The sequence below is a fragment of the Saccoglossus kowalevskii genome, chromosome 11 (assembly GCF_978046115.1).
Source record: "Saccoglossus kowalevskii chromosome 11, keSacKowa6.1, whole genome shotgun sequence".
Taxonomy (NCBI): Eukaryota; Metazoa; Hemichordata; class Enteropneusta; family Harrimaniidae; genus Saccoglossus; species Saccoglossus kowalevskii.
Window position 1 is genome coordinate 13,141,575 of NC_140651.1, and position 25,054 is coordinate 13,166,628.

General features: G+C 36.6%; 2 protein-coding genes across 4 annotated transcripts in view; one reads left to right on the plus strand and one right to left on the minus strand.

Annotated features, from left to right (window-relative positions):
* The first annotated feature begins 63 nt into the window (after positions 1-63).
* On the plus strand, positions 64-9,228 carry LOC100367024 (uncharacterized). Of its 3 annotated transcripts, none has more exons than XM_085505777.1 (11): positions 64-257; positions 825-924; positions 1,119-1,519; positions 1,941-2,085; positions 2,368-2,564; positions 2,731-2,922; positions 3,233-3,335; positions 4,137-4,190; positions 4,773-4,898; positions 5,309-6,242; positions 7,999-9,228. In XM_085505777.1, the coding sequence occupies exons 2-11, from the start codon at positions 858-860 to the stop codon at positions 8,027-8,029; spliced, it is 2,250 nt and encodes a 749-aa protein (XP_085361903.1). In that variant the 5' UTR covers positions 64-257; positions 825-857; the 3' UTR covers positions 8,030-9,228. The 3 variants fall into 3 exon arrangements, with proteins under 3 accessions (XP_085361903.1, XP_085361904.1, XP_006821134.2); XM_085505778.1 differs by having other exon boundaries at positions 5,309-6,199; XM_006821071.3 differs by having other exon boundaries at positions 5,309-9,228.
* Positions 9,229-13,591: 4,363 nt separating this feature from the next.
* The window catches only part of LOC100367175 (translocation protein SEC63 homolog), a 29,529-nt gene continuing 18,066 nt past the window's right edge, over positions 13,592-25,054 (minus strand). The window contains exons 11-20 of the mRNA XM_085505779.1: positions 23,993-24,085; positions 23,102-23,247; positions 20,669-20,813; positions 20,057-20,139; positions 19,312-19,377; positions 18,575-18,745; positions 17,594-17,869; positions 16,234-16,332; positions 15,529-15,633; positions 13,592-13,960 (exon numbers count right to left, since the gene is read on the minus strand). Of these exons, the coding sequence (XP_085361905.1) occupies positions 13,826-13,960; positions 15,529-15,633; positions 16,234-16,332; positions 17,594-17,869; positions 18,575-18,745; positions 19,312-19,377; positions 20,057-20,139; positions 20,669-20,813; positions 23,102-23,247; positions 23,993-24,085 (1,319 nt within the window). The 3' untranslated portion in view covers positions 13,592-13,825. The remainder of the gene's footprint in view (positions 13,961-15,528; positions 15,634-16,233; positions 16,333-17,593; positions 17,870-18,574; positions 18,746-19,311; positions 19,378-20,056; positions 20,140-20,668; positions 20,814-23,101; positions 23,248-23,992; positions 24,086-25,054) is intronic.

Genomic DNA, 25,054 nt, shown 5'->3' on the forward strand with positions numbered 1-25,054 from the left:
CGAAATAAATTGGTCGGTATTTTTCGGCAGCCACGCTCGGCTCCATTCGTGAATCATTCAAGAATTAAGATGGCGTCCACAGTGTGGTGTGACTAAAATTTCAGGAGAGGAATCAGTTATTTTTATTCTATTGCTATCGTCAGAAAGATCTATTGAGGGTCATACAGCAAGAGCAACACATTAGGTTTTGGGTTATTTATGTAGTGGTCGATTCTGGCCGCTTTTTCAGGTAAAACTTTAGGTCGATTAATGAAAAGGTAAGAGACGTGTTTTTTTACGCTTCTCCGGCCAAGTCAGACAACTCAGTCTCCGAATTCGGTTACTTGGTGCCGATGTCTTGTAATTGTCGGCAATTTCCCGGATAAATGATGCGCCTGGCCACTTGCTGGTCTCAATTTTAAGATTTTTTTGTTTATGATTGCGTGATTCTCCTGATTTTTCGCTCTGCTGTTAGATTGCCCTCGTGTAATGGATGGTCCTCTGTATTCCATTTGTTTTGCCATTAGCCACAAAATCAAGCCTTGTCCAAGATCGGACGTATAAAAACTTAAATATGATTTGATTTGACATTCAAAACTAACGTACCCTGTTTAATGGCTGTCACAGTGCAGTTTCATGATGGTCCAATGCTTGATATTAAAAATAATTTTATTTGCGTAATTTCTGGATACAATCTTGTCTGTTCCTAGGCAGAGGTGTGAATCTGCTTTTGTTGTATATTATTGAAGACTAAAATACAATGTAATGAATCACTGTATGTCATTAAAGTGATATCAAATCCACAGAGTGTAATACATTATTATTGTTTTTTTGCTCTCTTACAGTAATTAGGAAACAGTTTTTGATAACCAAACAAGATGTGGTCAAATCCACAATGGCAGGCCAGCCAGGGACAACATTGGCCCATGCAACAAAGTGGAGAAGGTAGGAATGCATGTATAGCATTTTTCCTGTTTTTATTTATTTATTTATTTATTTTTAAATTAAAAATGAAATAAGGTATTACTAAATTAATTTAATTATCCAATTTGTCACGAACGCAACATTTCCCTGAACAGTTGTTCAGTTGTTTTTTTTTGATGACAAATTCATTAGGGTATTTTGCTTCTCATTCACAGTGGACTGGGCTGTCTTAGCACAGCAATGGATCCAAGCTAAAGAAGCCCATGAGAAGGGAGAATCAGTCCCAGATGGAGCACAACCATCAGAAGGTGGACAAAACGGTGCTGATACATCACATTTCAATCCAGCGAATATGCAGTATGGCTGGGGACCAGGTTGGCAGCAGCCTGTCGGTGGCTGGCCTCCAGCTGCCACTGAAGCCAAAGATGGTCATCCACAGACATTTGATTATGCCCATGGAGTACAGACTTTTAACCATAATCACGGGCAACAACCGGTAGCAGCAAACTTTCAGCTGCAAAGTTTTGATTACAATCACCAGTCAATGGAAGGGGAAGGCGGCGGCACTGGTGAGGTTGCTCCACCTGGTGCTAGCCAGTTTACTAACTTTCAACAGGTAAATAAAGCAAAGATGTGTTTTACAAATTCATTGTTACCTAATTAGTACTCAGCAGGGCTTGAATGTTAGAGTTGAGAATGCACCCATTTTCTTGGCGAAATTTGATAAAATTGCTTTGGCATGCGAGAATGGTATCTGGAATATTCTGTATTTTGGGATGCAGCATAGTAAACTCTGAGGGCATCACAGCAATTGCTTTTGAACCCTCTGTGAAGTTCATTTCTTGACTTGACTTCGCTGAGTCAGTCAAATATGGTATTATAATAAACAAATGCTTTTGTTGCATCTGACATATTACCATACTTGTTTTATTAGATGCAAATACACATAATATTTAAATACCCTGGCTGATTAGAATTTTAAAACTCAACTTGAATAAGCTGTATACATCCGTTTTTTGTTGTTTTTTTTGTCGCAGTATGGTGGTCCAGGCGAATTTAACCAATATTGGAGTGGTGAAGATAGTAGGGGGAGTCAGTCAGACGCTGTCCCAAGCAGAGAATATAGTAGTAGAGATAGGAGAGACAGAACACCTCCAGTGGAATCTTTACCTCTGGTACTAGGTAAGTCAATGTTACTTCTACTCCTGTAGGAATTTCAAAATATACATGTTATTTCCCAGATTAAACGTGTTAAAATGCAGTGCAAAAAAGTGTATAAAACCTTGACACCATAAATATTAATTTGATAATTTGAGTGCTTTCCATGAATATTCGTCCTGTCTGAATGTGCAATTCATTAAATTCATGAACATTTCTCACATTTTTATAAGTGTTCAGTTCTGTGGCTTTTTGTATGTGTTTTTTTGTCCTTCAGATGTTAAAATAATTTGTGTTCTGTTACAGACGCAGCAAAAAGGAAAACTCTACCAGCGTGGATCAGGGAGGGCTTGGAAAAGATGGAAAAACAAAAACAGAAAAAAATAGAGAAGGAAAAAGACCAAGCAGAAAGGAAGGCTAGGCTAGAAGCTCAGAAAAAAGCTGAACACGATCTCATTAATGAAGCTAGAATATCAAAAGGATTACCTCCTAAATCAAAATATGTAAGTCATACTTTGTTTTTATTGCTCAAGGTATTTTAAAATGCATGGTCAGGGCAAAATGTTATAGTAATGAAATTTGACCTTTTGGATGCAAAATTTAATAAAATAAAGAAACTAATGCTTTGGTGATTCAAACTAACCTATTGTATATTTTGTTTTCCCTCAGGATTCAGATGATGAATCTGATAAAGAAACAAATAAAGAAGATAAAACGAACCACAGTGATGATGAGAGTGAGAAAGAAGAAAATAATCACTCCTCTGCAAACTCGCCGTCATCCAGAATGAAAAAAAGTCGGTTTGAGTCCCCGCCTCCTGAAGAGGAACCCAAAAGTGAACTTGAAATACAACAAGAAATGGTAAAGTTATCTAGTAGTATATTTACAAATCCTGTCGGAAGCTGTGGATGAAGTGAGATATTTTGGTTGTGAGCTAATACCTTTAACAACTTTGCAGCCACGTTGATACAACTTAGTCAATGTTTGTTTGCACAAGCCGCATTTTAGCATGTTTTTATTAACAACCTGTAATTTGAAAAGGTGTAGGTGTAATACAAAACTTTTGAAAGAGAATACATGCTTTTGCACAGAGTGATTAACCGGGTTATTGATGCTCCATCAAATACTGTCAAATTTATCATGCGTTATACTAATTTTGACCTTTCTGTAGGTGGCTAAAACCCGTCGTCTCTTAACTGAAGTGTTATTAGAAGTGACAAATGAAGAGATTCAGAGCGTGGCTGAAGAAGTGCACAAAAAAGCAAGAGTCAGAGGTAGATAAACTCAGTGAAATAGGCATACACTAGATCTTAACTAGAGTATACAGAATTCAATGTTATGATCTAGCTCGTGTAATGATGCCCCTTTCCCCAATGTTCTTGCTTCCAGTGTTTGGTAGTAACGGGTAACAATTCCCCTCTACCCTGAGCCCTGTGGAGTTGGTTGTTTTTATACAATGAGTATAAATATTTATATATCATGTGATGCTTACCCAGATGGAATACTCTGCATACAAATCAATTGGGTGTTGCATGTTACTATGAAATCACAATATTAGGATAATATCTGAAGCAAAAAAAATGTATCGCAGTACCAGTGTGCCTTCTAAGCAAATTTACCCAATTTACTGACACAACATTATTTTTCATGATGCAGCTATTTATGTTCATTTCCTAGCCCATCATTGACTCAATAGAAAATGTTACCTTGAAAAACATTTTCCTATTCTGAAATTTTAAGACAAAATAAGTGTGAAATTATAGAAAATCTGGGGTCACAAGATTTTTTTTGCGCATTCAGAAGTCATCTGAAGCTATATCGATCTTCCTTTCTTTACTGAGTCGGTGCTTTTAGAGGGTACACTGCACAGTATTCTGTGAAAACAAGGAGAAATGCACATGTATCTTAATACTAACTGGACTTCTTTCAGCAGAATACTGGAACACTGTTTTTTTCTGGATGCCGTGTTTCATACTGCGATTCTCACTGTATGTATTGTATGGGCCACTGAGCCCCTATTCTCTTATCATGTTACAAGTGTTTAACTTTTATTCCTGTTATGGTATTATATAAAGCACCTGCAAAGCAACTAGCCCAGTCAAGTGCACTGGCTTCTATCACCGGGCTTGGTAAGTATTCTTATGTACTGTCATTCTAAACAGCGCAGAGGCTTGACACTAAGGATTAATCCTATAGCCTGGAACATGTTTAATTGCCATTTGGACAACTTTATATCAACTCACTTGCGTTAACGGATACTGTAGAATACTTTATTTTCGCTTGGAATTAATTTTCGCTATTTTCGCTGAAGGAATGATTCAGTGAAAATAAAATCCAGTGAATATACCTTTTTTCCTATATTTTACATTAAACCCATCAAAAATCAGTGAAAATAAATTCTATACAAAACACCCAAAAAGTCTTTTCAGCGAAAATAAATTCCAGCGAAAATAAAGTATTTCACAGTAACAGTAAATATATTGGCAATATGCATTTTGAACAAGTGAGTTTAAAAGTTGATGTCAAGCCCTGCGTACCGAGATTTAGTTGATATTTACTTCCACGAGATTGTGTCATATTTTGAGTTTGTCAAAACTTGCGCTTTTAACACTAAAACTAAGCTTTGTATTGTGTGAGCTTCTTTTATTTTTATTTTCTCCTAAACTCTATTGTGGCAAAGTTGAAAACCCGATATGATATTCTTTTGATAGGTGTGGCTGGTTATGGGTCGGCAAGTAGTGGGGAAGACAGTGAAGATTCAGACAGTGATGAGGAATTACAGCAAACAATAAGACAAAAACAATTAGAGTTTTCAAAGAAACATCCACCGGCTCAAGGTAGAAACATTATATTCCTCTCGTTGGCTCACATATACATCACGTCGTAACTCATCACATGAGCAAAATACATTTCAAGCAATTGTTTCATTCAATGGCTGCCAGAAATTGTATGACATGATACGTGATGTATATGGTTGCAGTCAAGAATGCGCAAGGAAGTACCACTGATCATGTGGTCTTTACCTTGTAAACGAGTGTGAAAGTGTCTTTTAGTGTGGATGTGGAATGAAAATCCCAGGTAGGTTTGTGTTGCTAAAAGTGAATCAAAAGTGTCTTCTGCACACTACATATTGGTGTTGCCTGCTTGTGCTTTTGGTTATAAAATTGGTACGGATGTGCAAGACAAAGAGAGAGTGCTATGTTAAAGTAGTAGTCTTAGTGATGTATTTTTTGTGTTTTCTCTGTAGATTCCAGTGAAGATGAGGAGGATCATTCTCCAAAAAGGATTCGTAATGATGATGAAAATAGTAGAGATTCTGATGAAAAAAATATTAGTAGCCCATCTAAGTCATTCTTACTTGGTACAGACAACTATGATAAAAATAGCATACCATTTTTAGAGTCTTCCCTAAAAAGTCCGGATATCAAAAAAGAATCCGGCGCAACTGGAAACAGTGGAAAGTCCAGGGACCGAAAACATTCCAGGAGAAAACGTGATTCAGATTCTGATAGTAGGTCACGATCAAGTAGTAGTACAGGCAGTAGCAGCAGTGGTAGTGATAGTAGCAGTACTAGTAGGTCTGACAGTGAAGAAACAAACTATAGTAGAAGCAAGCATAGGTCTAGGGATAGGGACTACCAATATGACAGAGATAGACAGAAAAGGAGAGACCATCGTGATAGAAGTCATCGAAGGCGTAGTAGAAGTCGTGATCGGTACAGGAAGCGAGGTAGCGATAGGTCTAGGGGTCATGATAGGTATAGAAGTGATAGTGAAGAATCAACGTCGAGATATAGATCAAGTAGGAAATCTCGTAGACATAGTAGTAGGTATTCACGGTCTCGTAGTAGGTCCCCGAGGCGGAGTTCCTATCGTTCTCATCGCGGTAAATCAAATTCCCCAAGTAATAGAAAAAAACGGAAACATAAAAAAGAAAAGCGACATAGTAGAAGTCGCTCATATGATAGTCGTTCGCCTTCAATAGAAAGTGAAAATTCGTCCTCCAGACGTAAAGGAAAGTCCCAAAAGACAAAGAAAAGGAGTGGTTCTCGCTCACCCAAGTCATCCAAAGGCAACAAAAAGAGATGTTCACACTCACGAGAAAGTTCATTTGAGAAGTCACGGGGAAGCAGGTCTGGTAAGAAGTCAAGTCGCAAACACAAGTCTAGATCCAGATCAAGGTGGCTATCATCTTTTTACCTTTCATTTCTTGGCAAAATAAATTTCACCTTCTGCTTGCGATTTAAATCCCCATCAGCTGATGCAAGGTTAACTATTCGCACCTATGTCTTATTTTGGCGACAAAATGCAATAAGTAAACTATCCCTCCGTATGAATAGGTTAAACTTGCACCAGTCTACATGTTGAAAACAGAATTTTGATAGTGTTTGTTTTCATGTATACTGTTCTTGGCTTACAAATAAGGTAAATGTACATCCTGTGAAGAGGGAGGAATTAGAAAACTGAATACTGTGAGGGGTGGGGGTGCAGACTTTGTTTTATATACTGAGGTATTTATACGCAAGGGATGTGAAAATATTTCACTTTGCACAGTGGTTTAAACCGGTTATACTATAAATAGAGAGAGAAAAAAAATTGAATTTTCAGTTCAATTTGAAGCCAGGCAAACTACTTGGGCTGTACAGATTTGCACTCCTATCTTTGTTTATCTTCAATTGTACAGCATCCAGTATACACTCATTTAACTACATCCAATGTTCATGATCAATGACCTGTCCAATGTCGCATATAAAGTGCATTCATTTCCTTAGAATCTGCATTGTTCACTCGCTATACCTCACTAAATGCTGAGGTACGTTATCAATTACCAATTTAGATTTATGGAAACATCACTCGGGATGTCATAAACGTTCTTGAAGGAAATAAAATGCTTTCTTCATTAGCTTGTCTGAAAGCTACATACAGGGAATTGCGTGTACGGTAGTAACAAAACGATCTCCAATCCTCATGTTGACATTACAACCACCACAATACTGGACGCAATTACTAGTTCCTGTATATCTATACATACATTGTATGTTACTTCACCATCTGATGAGACAATCTAATTCTAGGTGTATATGCACTAACTCAAACGGTTGTGTATTCATCTTGTTTGAAGGCATTTTGAAAATCAACACCTCAAAATTCTGTTGTTCTACAAGCCCATGCTCACTCTGCTTAACACCATCCACCCATTATTCTCTGTCTGTGTATCATTATTATGATACCAAAGTCACTACCACTATTCAGAGATGAAAGGTTGGAAGGTTTGCTTCCATAGTGTTACGTGATGCATGTCGTAATATCACATTCTTGCTTGACGAGTGGGTCAGAAGTAGGGTTGACTCTGTATAAGAATGGGGAATAATAGCTTTAGTTGGATGTTTTTTTGTTTTTTTCTTGAGTGGGTTGCCACGAGTAAATTATAAATCTGGTGGCATGACAAATTTATGTTGCTGTATTTGCTCCTTTGCAAGCGCGTTTTCTAGGTATTTGTGCAACAATACGTGTAATCCTGTATGCACATCACTGAACATGAAACACTGCCATCTTGGAGTTTAACTCCTTTTACATTACATTGTTTCTATAACTAGTGCCCTCTAGTGACGATTGATGCCATAGAAATGCTCTGTTACTAAATGACTTGCCTTACAGGGTTGTGGGTATTTGAAAAATGAGCATTATGATTAGTTTTCTTGGGCAGCTAAGTACCTATGTGCTTCTAGTAGTATATTGCTGATAAAAGCAGGTTGCCTTTTGTGTCAAGTGGACAACTATTTGCTGCCTACCACAATTCTTTTTCCTTGGGTGTGATGAAGGATTTGAGGGTCAATTGAGTTCGTCCCTTACAGTTGCTTTGTATTTCAATCTATCCTTTATTCCCTGATGACTGTGATAGACTGTCTTCTATGTACAAGTTTAATTTCTTTACAGATCATATTCACCGAGAAGATACGAAGATTGAAATATCATCCGAAGATGCAAGAGGATCTTGAATAATGAAATCTGCATTGACTGCAGATGTAAGCCAGCCCAATTTAATCGGGTAATCCCTATTGTGTAGGTTCAGAGTTGAGTTTCACCTTGGACTCTGTCCAGCATTCCCAACAATATGCATCCTACAGGTTATAAAGAATAACTGCTTGTCATCTTGTAGTGTCAGTTTGGAAATTAATCCATTAATCTGTTAATAGTTTATACAGTTGTCTACTGTACTTTCAACCAACACCTGTCTTTTTTCTCATTCTGTTTTCATCTTTCCCCCACTTCATTTGTGTTCTCTCAGTCTGTGCTTATTCCATTCATGTTTTAAAATGATTTGAACAGTGTGCCTGCTATGCAACTGACATAATTCAGTATTTCAGCTTAGGTTTTGATTTTATCAACTATACAGACTTTGGCCTAACCTGATAATTAGTTTCAACGTACAAAATCAATAAATTGCGAAAGTATAACTACTATTGACTAGTTTTGATGAAACATCTTCCCAAAAAAAAATTTGGAAACTTAATCTGGAGTCAAAAAACTAATTCGTGGAGCAAATCCTAATTACCTAGTCATGATTCAATTTTGTTTTAAAGGCATCACTGAAATACAATAGCTACACTGATAAACTGGACAGCCTCTCCATCATAACGCTATAAATCTTATCTTCCACTACTCTGCATGTTAAATTGAGAAATCATTCCATGTTTCTTGAAAAACCCTGTCTAATTTTTTTTTTTTTTACTCAGATGAGGATTGTCTCACATCTCTCAATTTTTTTCTCAATAAATATTAACCTACTCACATATATGGGACCCATGTCGGATGTGTTTGGTACAAGTGAGACAATTGCCAATCCTAATACAGACCAGAACAAAAAATGCCAGATTACAAATTGTAATATTTTTTTGGTATATTTCATAAATTTTTAGATAAAATAAATTTGTACAGGCCTCTAAGCATCACAATTGCAATATTTGGCGTTATTTAAATTCTGCATTGAAATATGGCTAACTTTGTTTGAATTTTCTAAACTCCTCAATATTTCTTTTTTTTTTCACTGCCTTTTTCACATTGTCCTCTCACTGTGGTTGGAAGTGCAGTTCAATAAGGAAATGTTATTACGAGAGCAATGTATTTTGTAATGTGTATTAAGAAAAAATATAACTAAAAACCTAATGCCGTCTCCAAGTATTTATGTGAATGATAGTAGTTTGTGTGTGTGATATAGGCTAGATATAGGCCTACCCAGCTTAATATTTACTTTGATGTTCAGGAGAGCATAAAAATGATCTGCATTGAAAGTGTATTAAAATCTAAACCTGAATTACCAAACTTGCAGAATTTTTGTTTGATGAATATAGCACAGGAATCTATTTAAAACAATTCCTGGAGATTACATGATCATATTCCATGTAATTGCATCAAACACTACCCTGTGGAAATTGTGTATGAAGGTAACAAGCTTTTGTGAAAAAAGAAAAATTTTGTGGTTTGCCCTTAACCCTGCTTTGTTTACTGTCGTAGCTAATTGGCCAAGCCCCACCATTCACAAGACTTGTGATCGGTAATGTGATAATGCATTTGAAAGATTAAACTAGAATATCAAAATTTTAATGTATGCTGATGTTTGATATGGCAGTTTCAACTTGGCGCAAGTCTTTCCTTCAATTCAGTTTTTGGTAAACTGGATGGTCGAGGCGAATCAAATGTATTGATAGTGTACAAGGTTCGTTAGTCCTCGATTTCCCCCTCCCTGCGAAGCATGTGGAACCAAACTACATTGCATACTTTATCCCAGGCACTTGGCTCACTTATATACATTCTATATTTCATTCCAGGCACTTGGCTCCCCACATGCATTCTATATTTCATTCCAGGCACTTGGCTCCCCACATGCATTGTATATTTCATTCCAGGTACTTGCCTCCCCACATGCATTGAATATTTCATCCCAGGCACTTGGCTCCCCACATGCATTGTATATTTCATTCCAGGCACTTGGCTCCCCACATGCATTGTATATTTCATTCCAGGCACTTGGCTCCCCACATGCATTGTATATTTCATTCCAGGCACTTGGCTCCCCACATGCATTGTATATTTCATTCCAGGCACTTGGCTCCCCACATGCATTGTATATTTCATTCCCGGCACTTGGCTCCCCACATGCATTGTATATTTCATTCCAGGCATTTGGCTCCCAACATGCATTGTATATTTCATTCCAGGCACTTGGCTCCCCACATGCATTGTATATTTCATTCCAGGCACTTGGCTCCCCACATGCATTGTATATTTCATTCCCGGCACTTGGCTCCCCACATGCATTGTATATTTCATTCCAGGCACTTGGCTCCCCACATGCATTGTATATTTCATTCCAGGCACTTGGCTCCCCACATGCATTGTATATTTCATTCCAGGCACTTGGCTCCCCACATGCATTGTATATTTCATTCCAGGCACTTGGCTCCCAACATGCATTGTATATTTCATTCCAGGCACTTGGCTCCCCACATGCATTGTATATTTCATTCCAGGCACTTGGCTCCCCACATGCATTGTATATTTCATTCCCGGCACTTGGCTCCCCACATGCATTGTATATTTCATTCCAGGCACTTGGCTCCCCACATGCATTGTATATTTCATTCCAGGCACTTGGCTCCCCACATGCATTGTATATTTCATTCCAGGCACTTGGCTCCCCACATGCATTGTATATTTCATTCCAGGCATTTGGCTCCCCACATGCATTGTACATTTCATCCCAGGCACTTGGCTCCCCACATGCATTGAATATTTCATCCCAGGCACTTGGCTCCCCACATGCATTGTATATTTCATTCCAGGCACTTGGCTCCCCACATGCATTGTACATTTCATCCCAGGCACTTGGCTCCCCACATGCATTGAATATTTCATCCCAGGCACTTGGCTCCCCACATGCATTGTATATTTCATTCCAGGCACTTGGCTCCCCACATGCATTGTATATTTCATTCCAGGTACTTGCCTCCCCACATGCATTAAATATTTCATCCCAGGCACTTGGCTCCCCACATGCATTGTATATTTCATTCCAGGCACTTGGCTCCCCACATGCATTGTATATTTCATTCCCGGCACTTGGCTCACCACATACATTGTATATTTCATTCCCGGCACTTGGCTCCCCACATGCATTGTATATTTCATTCCAGGCACTTGGCTCCCCACATGCATTGTATATTTCATTCCAGGCACTTAGCTCCCCACATGCATTGTATATTTCATTCCAGGCACTTGGCTCCCCACATGCATTGTATATTTCATTCCAGGCACTTGGCTCCCCACATGCATTGTATATTTCATTCCAGGCACTTGGCTCCCCACATACATTCTATATTTCATTCCAGGCACTTAGCTCCCCACATGCATTGTATATTTCATTCCAGGTACTTGGCTCCCCACATGCATTGTACATTTCATCCCAGGCACTTGGCTCCCCACATGCATTGAATATTTCATCCCAGGCACTTGGCTCCCCACATGCATTGTATATTTCATTCCAGGCACTTGGCTCCCCACATGCATTGTATATTTCATTCCAGGTACTTGCCTCCCCACATGCATTAAATATTTCATCCCAGGCACTTGGCTCCCCACATGCATTGTATATTTCATTCCAGGCACTTGGCTCCCCACATGCATTGTATATTTCATTCCCGGCACTTGGCTCACCACATACATTGTATATTTCATTCCTGGCACTTGGCTCCCCACATGCATTGTATATTTCATTCCAGGCACTTGGCTCCCCACATGCATTGTATATTTCATTCCCGGCACTTGGCTCCCCACATGCATTGTATATTTCATTCCCGGCACTTGGCTCCCCACATGCATTGTATATTTCATTCCCGGCACTTGGCTCACCACATACATTGTATATTTCATTCCCGGCACTTGGCTCCCCACATGCATTGTATATTTCATTCCCGGCACTTGGCTCCCCACATGCATTGTATATTTCATTCCAGGCACTTTGCTCCCCACATGCATTGTACATTTCATTCCAGGCACTTGGCTCCCCACATGCATTGTATATTTCATTCCAGGCACTTGGCTCCCCACATGCATTGTATATTTCATTCCAGGCATTTGGCTCACTATATACATTCTATATTTCATTCCAGGCACTTAGCTCCCCACATGCATTGTATATTTCATTCCAGGCACTTGGCTCCCCACATGCATTGTGTATTTCATTCCAGGCATTTGGCTCACGATATACATTCTACATTTCATTCCAGGCACTTTGCTCCCCACATGCATTGTATATTTCATTCCAGGCACTTGGCTCCCCACATGCATTGTACATTTCATTCCAGGCACTTGGCTCCCCACATGCATTGAATATTTCATCCCAGGCACTTGGCTCCCCACATGCATTGTACATTTCATTCCAGGCACTTTGCTCCCCACATGCATTGTATATTTCATTCCAGGCACTTTGCTCCCCACATGCATTGTACATTTCATTCCCGGCACTTGGCTCCCCACATGCATTGTACATTTCATTCCCGGCACTTGGCTCCCCACATGCATTGTATATTTCATTCCAGGCACTTGGCTCCCCACATGTGTTCTATACTTCATCCCAGGCACTTGGCTCCCCACATGCATTGTATATTTCATCCCAGGCACTTGGCTCCCCACATGCATTGTATATTTCATTCCAGGCACTTGGCTCCTCGCATGCATTGTATATTTCATTCCAGGCACTTGGCTCCCCACATGTGTTCTATACTTCATCCCAGGCACTTGGCTCCCCACATGCATTGTATATTTCATCCCAGGCACTTGGCTCCTCACATGCATTGTATATTTCATCCCAGGCACTTGGCTCCCCACATGTGTTCTATACTTCATCCCAGGCACTTGGCTCCCCACATGTGTTCTATACTTCATCCCATGCACTTGGCTCCTCACATGCATTGTATATTTCATTCCAGGCACTTGGCTCCTCACATGCATTGTATATTTCATCCCAGGCACTTGGCGACCCACATGCATTGTATATTTCATTCCAGGCACTTGGCTCCTCGCATGCATTGTATATTTCATCCCAGGCACTTGGCTCCCCACATGTGTTCTATACTTCTATACTTAGCTCCATGCTTCATCCCAGGCACTTGGCGTCCATACTGTAACATAAACTGGGAAAAATTTGCATATCAAGTAGCCAATTGTGAGCATTCTCATGTACCATTTTATAGTTTTTCAATAAAACTTTGGTTGAAATCTCTTTATGCTTCATGTGTATTGAAGACATGCGCCTAATATAGTACATGTATTTTTTATTTATACTTCATACCTCCAATACCTTCGGCACACGGGAGTTCTTTCTTTTTGATTTCCACATGTGAACAAGGATTTTTGCTATGCACAAATACAATCTGGATATTAACTCTGGATGCCTCCCAGCATTATAACATACAAGACCCATATGGTTGAACCCTTGGACTCTTCATGTACATTTAAACTCAAACCAAGATTTTATTTCAACATGAAATAGTTTCAGTTTCAAAGAGAAACATTTATTCTTAAAGTATAGTGTTAAATTTATACCCAAGTTCACATAAAATACAGACCAAGTATGTTTCAGAAGAAACGTAACAAAAAATTCACAATGAAAAAAAAATTGAGTGTTGGTTTGTTGAATAGTGTTCTTTATTGTTATTGTTTCAAATTTACTGGTGTGAAACCGTTAATATCTAATTTTATTAACTCAATCATCTTGGTCACTGTCTTCATCATCTGTGGTGTAATCCACTTCGTCGCTGTCGTCTTTATTATCATCATCATCTGATATATCCCATTGTGGATGGCTGTCTTCTATCGCCCTCGCTTCATGCACTTCCAGCTGAAAGAAAAACAAATTGTTGAATTTAAACCTTTGAGCACCAAAGTAAACTTTTGTAACCATTCACAAAATAGACCTATATACCATATGTGCATATTAGTTAGGTAATTTGCATATCATTAACCCTTTGAGCACCAAAGTCAACTTTTGTCACCATTCACAAAATAGTTCTATACACTGTATGTGCATATCATGAACCAGTCATCTTTTGTCACCATTCACAATTTAGTTCTATATACCTCTGTACATATTAATTAGGTAATTTGCATATTATTAACCATTTGAGAACCAAAGTTAACTTTTGTCACCATTTACAAAATAGTTTTATATACTGTATGTGCATACTAATTAGGTAATTTACATATCATTAACCATTAGAGCACCAAAGTCAACTGTTGTCACCATTCACAAAATAGTTCTATATACTGTATGTGCATATTAATTAGGTAATTTGCATATCATTAACCATTTGAGCACCAAAGTTAACTTTTGTCACCATTCACAAAATAGTTCTATATACCGTCTGTGCATATTAATTAGGTTATTTGCATATCATTAACCATTTGAGCCCGAAGGTAAACTTTCGTCATTATTCACATTTTAAACCCATGTAATTTAATCATAATTTTACTAAAATTTTGATCAAGATTTTCAGCCAGTAGGAAATTATGTCTTGTTCAAAATTGACAAAAATAAATATAGAAAAATACCTAAAACAGGCACAATTTTGCCCAAACAATTATGGCACTCGAAGGGTTAATAACACATGACTAGCATGAATATAAATCAGTTTTAGTGTAAAACAGCTTGTGTACAGCTTGTGATGTGTTCCACCAATACACAATACATGTGCAATACACAAAGCCTTAACCTACGCCCCAACCATAAAATATTGAAATATGTCTAGTTATTATTGACAACAGTTCTATGGCAAGACCTCTTTCTACACCAATGTCACAAATCCAATTATGAAACTCAAATAATCATATGCTTGGGTTTTGATGAAAATCAGATGTGCAATCAATTTTGAAATACAATAATTAATGTCATGTCATTGTCTAGGAAGCGTAGAATTGTGTGAAACGCAAAGTCATGGAAACAGCAGAAATATCAAAAACCTCCATGATCAAGGTTATTTTTAATCTTTCATGTTTCTGAGTTTCCATGGCAACTTATCAAGGTTACTGTTTTGACAAATCCACTCTACACATTATCTTTCATAAGTATATATACAAATATACATTACCAACTGCATGTTGTGCAAAAACCAACAGTATGGCAAGTCAGTTGTGAAGTTCTATTAATAAACCTTTCAAAGCCTAAACGAGCTTGCTACTTTTCATAAAATAAATAAATTTTCCAAATTTTTTTTTTATTTTTCCAAAAAGTTTTGTTCTATAGCCAATGGGAAATTATGAGCTAAAATTAACATAGAATTGCATCGGAATTTCACAAACATGGTATTCAACAGGCATAATTCTAAATAAAAAAACGCATATGCACTCAAACATAGTCTAAGACAGAAGTAAATCTCATGTTAGATGTCTGCGAGTTTTAGAACAACTTACCTTAATACTCTGCTGTACGTCTAGATCTAAATAGGAATCTGATTTAAGACATACTTGATAGTGATACGTGCCAGGTTTTGGTGGCGCTTGGAATTTTATTTGTGACTGAAAATAATACAAATTGATACTTTTAAAGATTATATAACTGAAAGAAAACCCAATCAAATGAATGGTAATATGTATTTTAAAACAACACAATTAGCAGGAAATGTAATGTTACTTGTATCTAGGATAAAGTAAAATGGCCAAAAACCAAGATGACTGCAAGTCTTTAATCTGAAATTGACTTAGTAGTATAACCAAAGCATATCCAAAATTTTCAAAAAACAAGATGGCTGCCAGTCAGCCATTTTGGATTGAATTGCTAGTGCATATGTTCACATGGCACATGCAAAAAAATCAACAAATTTGGTTTGAAGGATTCAGAAATACAAACGTAGACCGAATTATAAGCACAGAACTAAAATCCCACAATCTAGTGACCAGTGTAGAAATACCGCTGTGTTAGATGTCTCTAAGTTGATGTCACTGGGTGATATTTCAATTGAAAACTTGTAAACACCGAGTAGATAGTGAACACAATTATTGGTTTCCCGTATGTGGAAATCTTTGATAATGTAGACACAAACATGTTTCTCAGACAAGAAATGTAGAACACATAATCTAATGATGAAGTACACATAAAATGATGACATATCTTCTTACCTTTTCCTCATCTCTCAGTGTACATATCTGTGTTGGAGTTGTAACTAAAGCATGTTTTTTTCTATCAGCTAAGTACAACCACCACCATTCCTGTTTGACCTGCATAAGAGGAATAATGTAATCAATATCAATCAGTCTAGACAATTGTAGTTATCAGGAAGTGTACCGGGTAGTTATACCACGTTTCATGGCCAACCATGCAAGCCTAGTTTATTACTGTAAACCCATTGCATTTATGCTAATTGTAAACCAGCCACACTTGTATACATAAGCTGAGTTTAAACTGGCATTGTAATAGCTATAGATAACTGTACATAACATGTAAACTGCTTTTCTAAATCAGACTAACAGATTGACATACAATGGGTAGGAAAGTGCAGCTACAGGCAAGGTGCAACATCTAGAGTTGAAGACGAGAGTTCTTCTTCAACAAGTGTAAAGAATTGGCCAAGGGGTAGGGTTTGAACCCATAACATTAACAGGTAGAGTTTCTAGCAACTGAGATATTTACGGATTCTGATGGTTATTCTTGGAAAATAGATACATGTCTCATGGTTGGCTATCTAAACCCTAATACTCTAAAACTCGCCAATTTGCAGTGAGAGGGCCTGTCTGAAGTAAAGGTTCTATTAACCGGCTGTTGGTATCTTGTAACCATCCTTTAAACCCACACTACCTCGTGGTGTTTCTAATACTTAGTTGTGCATGTAGACTACTGTACTGCAAACGAATCTAAACCTTATAAGCACCAAAATCTACTCCTGTCACCATTCATAAAACTAAATTTTAATATTTTTTTTATATTTCTTACAAATATTTTGATCAAGATCAAGATCCAGATCCAATGAGGAACTATGTCCATTTGGTACAAAATTAACGAAAAATTTATATAAAATTATGTATAAATGTGCACAATGTCAAACTAAATACGGGTTAAAAGTGTTAAATTGTCATTGCTCAAAATCACGATTTGAGGATGCAATTTTGCTGAGCTAATGCAAACTACTGTAAAGGGGGTAATCATTCACTGGGTTTTAATTTAGCTTATTTCGCTGACTGGAAAAATGCGCTAAATTAAAACACAGTGAATATGTAAAATTTAGCATAGAACACATTATCTAAATGATAAAACAGTGAATTTAAAACCCACTGAATATGTCTGAAATGGTAAATCAGTGAAATTTAAACCCAGTGAAAATTAGTCATTTTACAGTATCTATTTTGAAGAGTCCCAGTGTTAACAGCTACATATTTTGTCTATTGTACATTCTGGCACATTCCTCACCAACACATGCTAAATAGGGTGGGGATGATAATCAAGAACAAATTGTTCTTTAAACGCAGAAAAAGATAAATCTACCTCTGGGAAAAACGGGCAGTGTACTTCATGTGTAAGTTTTGACTTGGTCTCTAAAACTTTTTCTCTCCTAGTAATATTTGCTTGTAATTCATCCCAGTCCTCATCTTCTCCAGCGCCGTCACGGTCGTTAGAAGCAGGCTCATTTTCACTATCACTGGAACCATCGCTATGTCTTTGATCTCTATTATCATCACTATCACTGTCTTCAGCACCACTGTGTTTATTACTACCATCCTCTGAATCATGTCTGTTGTCTTTTTTACCAACATCTTGTACCTGTAATATGAAAGTTATTGAAATATAATCCTTGCATATTTAATTTTTAGTGTAAACAACTTGAATGTTACATACTTGCCTTGGGAACACAACAGCAGGACATGATCACTATCCATATGAACTATAGCATCATCACGTTGCAAAGTAAAGGGTGTTCTCAGATTATTTGCAAATAAAATGTAAGGGATCTTAATTGGATGACAGGGAGTCAAAGGGCTATTTCATCTAGGTAACGAGCATTTGTTTTTTTGTGCGTGTTAAGTTTGTTAAAATATCTATTTTGGAATGGAATGGAGGGGTGTATAATGCTATTGCCAATATGAGAACATCCCTAATTCCTGTCCATATGCAAATTTGACTATCCATATTAGTTACTAACTACTGTGGAATACTTTATTTTCGCTGGAACTAATTTTCGCTGAAAAGACTTTGGGCGTTTTGCTTGGAATTTATTTTCACTGATTTTTTCATGAGTTTATAGTGAAATATAGGAAAAAAAGTATATTCACTGGGTTTTATTTTCACGGAATCATCCCTTCAGTGAAAATAGCGAAAATAAATTCCAAGCGAAAATAAAGTATTCTACAGTATATGAAAATCAGCCATTATCCATATGCAAAAATACCACTATCAATATGCAAATTAGCCATAAATCTTGCCTTAATTTTGTTCATGGTATTTTGATGATCTACTATATCAACCTACCCGATCATCCTTTTTTTCATCTTTTTTCTTTTTGTCTTGCTTTTCCTCTTTCTTTTCTTCTTTCTTCTTGATTTGTTTTTTATTCACTTGCTTATTTTTCTTCTTAATTTTCCCTTTTCGTCTTTTTTCCCATACTTTAGGTTTATTTTTAGTAGCTTTAGGAGAGTCAGTCTTGGGAAAATAAAATGATACATCACAAATACATAACATTATTGCTGAATTTTGCTTCGGATTCATATTTGGGTTCAGAATTCGAATGTATAAATGACAGTTGCAATATAGTCAGATAGTCAATTTTTTTTTGTATTATTTTATGTTTCTGCTTTCTGTCATATTTTTTTTATATAAAAACCTGTTTTAAGAAATGTACGAGTGTGTTTTTTCGAAAAAAATTTACAAGCTTGACACTCATTGATGTTTTCTCAAAGACAAATATAATGCTTTGAAACTAATGGCACATTTTTTGAAAGCAAAATCAGTTTCTCTATTAGAAGCACATCTTCAACAGAAGCGCATATAAATGAAAAATCACATTTGTGGAATCATTAAAATACTGAAAGATGGTTTGCAAATGTTTGAATGTAATGTTCATTTTCCAAATTGGGCATACATCAACATTTGTACACAGCATTACAGGTTTTAATGGATGGTTAAATTCCATAGTACCTGTATTCATTTCAAGACATGGTTACTATTATTTAATCAAGTATTAAAAGTACAGACACAAATTTACATACCGACTCAGCCGGAGGTGGTTCTTCTTCTTCTTCCACGATGTCCGGAGTTTCCTGATCCAGAAAGGACTGAAGAAAAACAAGAGAACTGGACATATATATCAAAAGTAATATTGAGATGAACTGATGTACCTCCTATTAATTTACCTTGGGATTGTCTGCTTCAAACAAAAATAGACATTCCAGACAGAGGAAAAGTCAAGGCAAACAATATAATGTTCCCAGATGAAAGAGCTCTACAAATGTAGGGAAATAAAATTTAAATATTTTTATATACATCACTTTTCATTCTCTAGATATTTTCATTAGTAATATGTAGTCCACCATCTTGATTTCCTGCAAGGGATTATGGGTAAAGTAATGTCACATGCATGCCCTTTGACATGCAAGAATCTAAAAGAATTATTAAAGGTACATTCGTATCTTGTAAATCTGTGAGGTACCATCCCCTGACCAACATATCACATCAAATTTTAAATTTATGTAAAATAAAAGGAAATCAAATGCAGAATATAAATCCAAGTTAAAGTCTTTAATCAAGCTAGAGTTGTAAACAACAGACACTTTGTATGTTTCTGAAGGTCAGTTACAGTGACCCTCCAGTATACTTAAAATAGTGGGAAAGCGAGAACAGGATATCTACTTTAAGACAAATTTTTTTGTTTTCAGCTTGTTCTGGAAGTGATGTTTTACACATGTGAAAAGTGGAAACACAACTTTAAAGAAACACCAAGTAATGAAGCTATACCTCTAATGTATTGCGCTTTAAAGTCACTGTGACAGTCACTATGTCACCAGCTGCAATGATGCCACCTTCTTCATCATCGACCACTGTAGGAAAATAAATTTATATTAAAAGTTAAATAATGGATCATACGAAGAGATTTTAGATTCCAAGGGAATAGGTGATTTTCTGTTCAACTGAGAGATCTCGTGAGATGCATGAAAGACGCACGCCGAACGTCTGCCGCAAAATTTGATTTGATTTTGAGCGTGAATTTCTTTATTTCGTAGCTCACATCGAAGGGTCGATCTTTGACAGGGGAAGATTGCGTTTGAATACCCTTATTTCATTGAAATTCACCATCATCAAATGTGTACAGCACATTATTAAGCATGGAAATATCACCTGAAATACTTTCGTGTTTGTGACAACATATACCCGTATTTGTTCATTTTACACAAATTTTGAATAAGCAAGGACTATAGCAATTCAATCATCTGATTACGTAAAGCAGTGACGTCATGGAACACCTAAATAAGGAGAATATAAAGTACACAATCGTCACTACTTGTATTATTTGTCTAAACTTATTCCTATGGTGTACTGAAAAAACACCACTACCGTGCAATCACATACCTTCACATTTGGCTTCCAAATCAATGCACGGGAAACCCTTCAAGACATTTAAAACATTGCGATATTCATGGTCTGGTATTCTTATCAGAGATCTCCTGTCAACTTCTTTTAGTCCAGCTAACATGCGAAGGTTACGTATATTGCGCTGATACATGTAACGAAGCAATGATGTCAGTTAGCATTTTAATACTTATTTGTCCTTTTCACCACCAATTCACAAAATAGTTTTGTTTAGTCTGCAATTTGCTTCAAAAGATTGGGACAAAAATTGCCAAATTTTTTTGATTAATAACTGAAAATACTGAAGAATGTAAGAAAAAAGTTCAGAAAAATTTGGGCAAGAAAGCCTGGTGGTGAAAAGATTAAGGATTCACGCATCATAAAACAGATCATGTTGGGAGAAATAACATATGACCTGTTGTTTCCAAATGAGACAGTGCACAAGACACCACAAAACACAGATGTACATATGGCTGTTTTGATTTATATTTGATAAATAATTTAAGCATCACATCGTTTTTACCATCTGATCAAGAAAGACTGAATGGTAAGCATTTAGTACTGTAAAAGGGTTAATTATTCACTGGGTTTTAATTAGTCCCCGTTCGGACGCAGTCCGAAAACGGGGACTTATGTTTTGACCTCCATGTGTCCGTGCATGCGTGTGTGCGTGCGTCTGTGTCCGGACTTGTATCTTAGAAATGCCTGGACCAATCACAATAAAACTTCACATATACATCATACATGATATTATACATATGCACGTCAATTTCTTTCACGACCTGATTCAAGATGGCCGAATGGCGGCCATTTTTGTGCTGAAAATCAAGCATTTCTCAGCTGTTTACAGATACATTTTGTTCAAACTTAGTATATACATTAGACATTATAGGACCTTGATGCACATCATTTTGTTTTACGATCTGATTCAAGATGACCGAATGGCGGCCATTTTTGTGCTAAAAAATTCTAAAAATCAACCATTTCTCGGCTGTTTACAGATGGATTTTGTTCAAACTTGCTATATACATTAGACATTATGGGACCTTGATGCAAATAATTTTGTTTTTCAGATAAGATTCAAAATGAACGATTGGTGGCCATTTTGTATTAATGAATGTGGTTCTCGTGCCATATCTCTGACTTGCTTTCACTGATTATGTTCAAATTTTAAATATTTATTATACATCATGTCATAGATCGACTGATATATTGGTTTGATGATCCTATTCAAAATGGCCAAATGGTGGCTTTTTTTGTGCTAAACAATTATCAAATATCAAGCATTTATGGATGGATTTCGTTCAAACTTGGTACATGTATTAGACATTACAGGTTCCTGATGCACATCATTTATTTTTCAGATCGGATTCAAAATTGCTGTCTGGCGGCCATTTTGTTTTAATGAATGGGCTTCTAGACCCATATCTCCGACTTGTTTTGACTGATAATGTTTTCAAATTTTAAATATTCATTATAAATCATGTCATAGATAAACAGATATATTGGTTTGACTATCCTATTCAAAATGGCCAAATGGTGGTCATTTTTGTGCTAAAAAATCATCAAATATCAAGCATTTATGGGTGGATTTCGTTCAAACTTGGTACATACATAAGACATTACGGGTTCCTGATGCTCGTCATTTTATTTTTCAGATTGGATTCAAAATGGCTGACTGGCGGCCATTTTGTTTTAATGATTGGGCTTCTAGAGCCATATCTCTTAAATGCTTTGACTTATTATATTTAAATTTTATATATTCGTTATACATCATGTTATATATATACATGTATTCAAAATGGCTGATTCTGAATGCTGTTCCAGAGCAATATCTCTCAATATGGACAAGTACTTGTTTGACGATTAGATACAAATGTCAATCATTTTAATGTTAAAAAATCATATTCCTGACATGGTTATATTCCAGCTATATTACTATAAACAAAACTATATATCTTAAATTTGATAACTAACGGGGACTGTGACATGCATGGCTTGTTTTGCTTATTTCGCTGGCTGGAAAATGCGCTAAATTAAAACCCAGTGAATATGTAAAATTTAGCAGAGAACACATTATCTAAATGATAAAACCGTGAATTTAAAACCCACTGAATATGCCTGAAATGTCATTTTACAGTACTTAGTTTAAGAATTTTGACATGTTTTTGACATGTAGATGAAATACTAGGCTATACCATCTCATCAAACTTTATCATTTTGTCACTTAAAACAAATCAACATCAGCATGGCTTGAATTTCCATATTCTGAAGACACTAATTTACAAGTCAAACATTTCTAAAAATGGCCATCTGACGCATGCGCAGGTGACGACTCCCTCGCTTTAAACCGGAAATGGACTAGAATGATGTAACACTGGGTTAGCCTATAGCCAACTTTTGAACCGAATATATATCGCATACATAGCATACCTTTTTAGTAACACAGTGTCTTATTATATCTTCATTGAAATGTGGTAGTTGTAACAACGGAGATTTAATCTCCCATAAACCCTGTACAATCATCTGACTCAACTTCATACAATTCTCAACTGTCTCCAAACGAGGTTCACGAGCAACTGAAAGAAATCAGGTTAGCTTTGGTGAAAATTATTATGTACCGTACACACTGTATTTGCTCCATAAGAAGTGCAGGTAATTGGTGGAAGTTGATGGTCAAAACGGCACTCTGTTTTTTACTTCTGTCAGCTTTTGTGCTCTTCAGTAACATATTAATTTTTTTTTTATGAGCTGGCTCTCGAAATAACAACTATTATTATACATCTGTCATCGCAATGCCATACAATGTGTTATTTTATGTGGTATTTTCATTCTACCATATTAGGAAATGTTTATATCAGCCATCTTGAAGATAACTTCATCAATTTTATTGATATCCAAGCTAGAATTTTCTCAATTGACTTTTATCATCACTTTGCGTGCCATCGTTTTTATTTCTAACAAAAAACCACAATGCAGTATGGGTAAAATTAATATTGATCAACAAAAAAGGCAAAAAGACTGAAGCTTCAACAAATTAGCCACCTGTACTGTATTTGGTCTATTAGTAGCATATACGCTTACATAAATGACAAAAGTGTGTAAGTGGTCAAAAATTTCAATGATCCTGTATACTATATAAGCAACTGTTATACATGTATATGCTACTATAGGAGATGCGCTTCTAATAGAACAAATACGGTAAGCCTTTTCAAAGGTTCTTGCATATGAGAATTCATGCTAAACTACTTTTGTTATTTAATTCTAGTTTATCACTGCGACACAGGAAGTCTAACTAATTGATTCATAAATTTCTATACATACTTCTACCAGCGTGTGCATACACCACCAGCTGAGAACACACATTAATTATCTCATTCACCAGAACAGGACATTTCTTTAAAATATAGTTTTTATCTGTAACCAAAGCAGATATAGAAACAATGAAAGTACAGTTACATAACATATTACACACCAAACACACTAGATTGCTTTAACTATGGTCTTCCTAAAGCACCCAATTCTCGGGGGCGGACATCCAGGCATTTTCACCGCATGTCAACCATCATGGTGAAAACAAAGGTCGGAAACTCTCAGAAAACGGTACTTTGGGATGAACAGTGCAACAAGATTACCCCTTCGTGTGTAACACATATAAATTTGATTGTTCAGGATTACTTCAAAGTAGAGTTCCTGTTGTTTCCTCAAATTTTCACCGGCTCTTCGCTCGGTGTTCCTGATCAGCGCGCGCAGAGCCCATACAGTGGTGCGCATCTTAGCAACCTGGAATGTCTTGTGATGTAGCTTCACCCCCGAGGATACATCATTTCTATAAATTACACCCTCTAGTGACAAGCACGTATGTGATGTCATAATTAGATATATGGATGATGTCAATGTCGTTGAAATCAACAACTGTGTTCTGATGTGTAGTCTTTCGTCACTTAGAATATAGTAAAACCCTCAGATCAAAACGATAGTGATGCTTTGAACAGCCTTTGTGTCATTACATACACACACACTTCGTCACTAGAGGGCGCAATTTATAGGAAAGGTGCATTATAAGGCACAAACTACTACAAGGACTAATAAAGTCGGGTAGGGCATTTGATACAGTGGTATTTCTGAACTTTAATTCTAGATATTGGTATAATTCAACTATTCAATACAATGCAGAATCACTCATAAATCTGTCAATTAAACTTCAAATAATACTAATAAAGGACTTTCTGGGCAAGTCACTTCTCATACAAAGGGTAAATCTATTTATCCACATGTAATTTTAAGACTCAGAATCTATAGATTTTTGACTTTCTAAATCTTTCCTTATTCTGCATTGTAATGCCCTTAAAAAGGTGGCGTAATCATAGGAGAACAGGGAAAAAA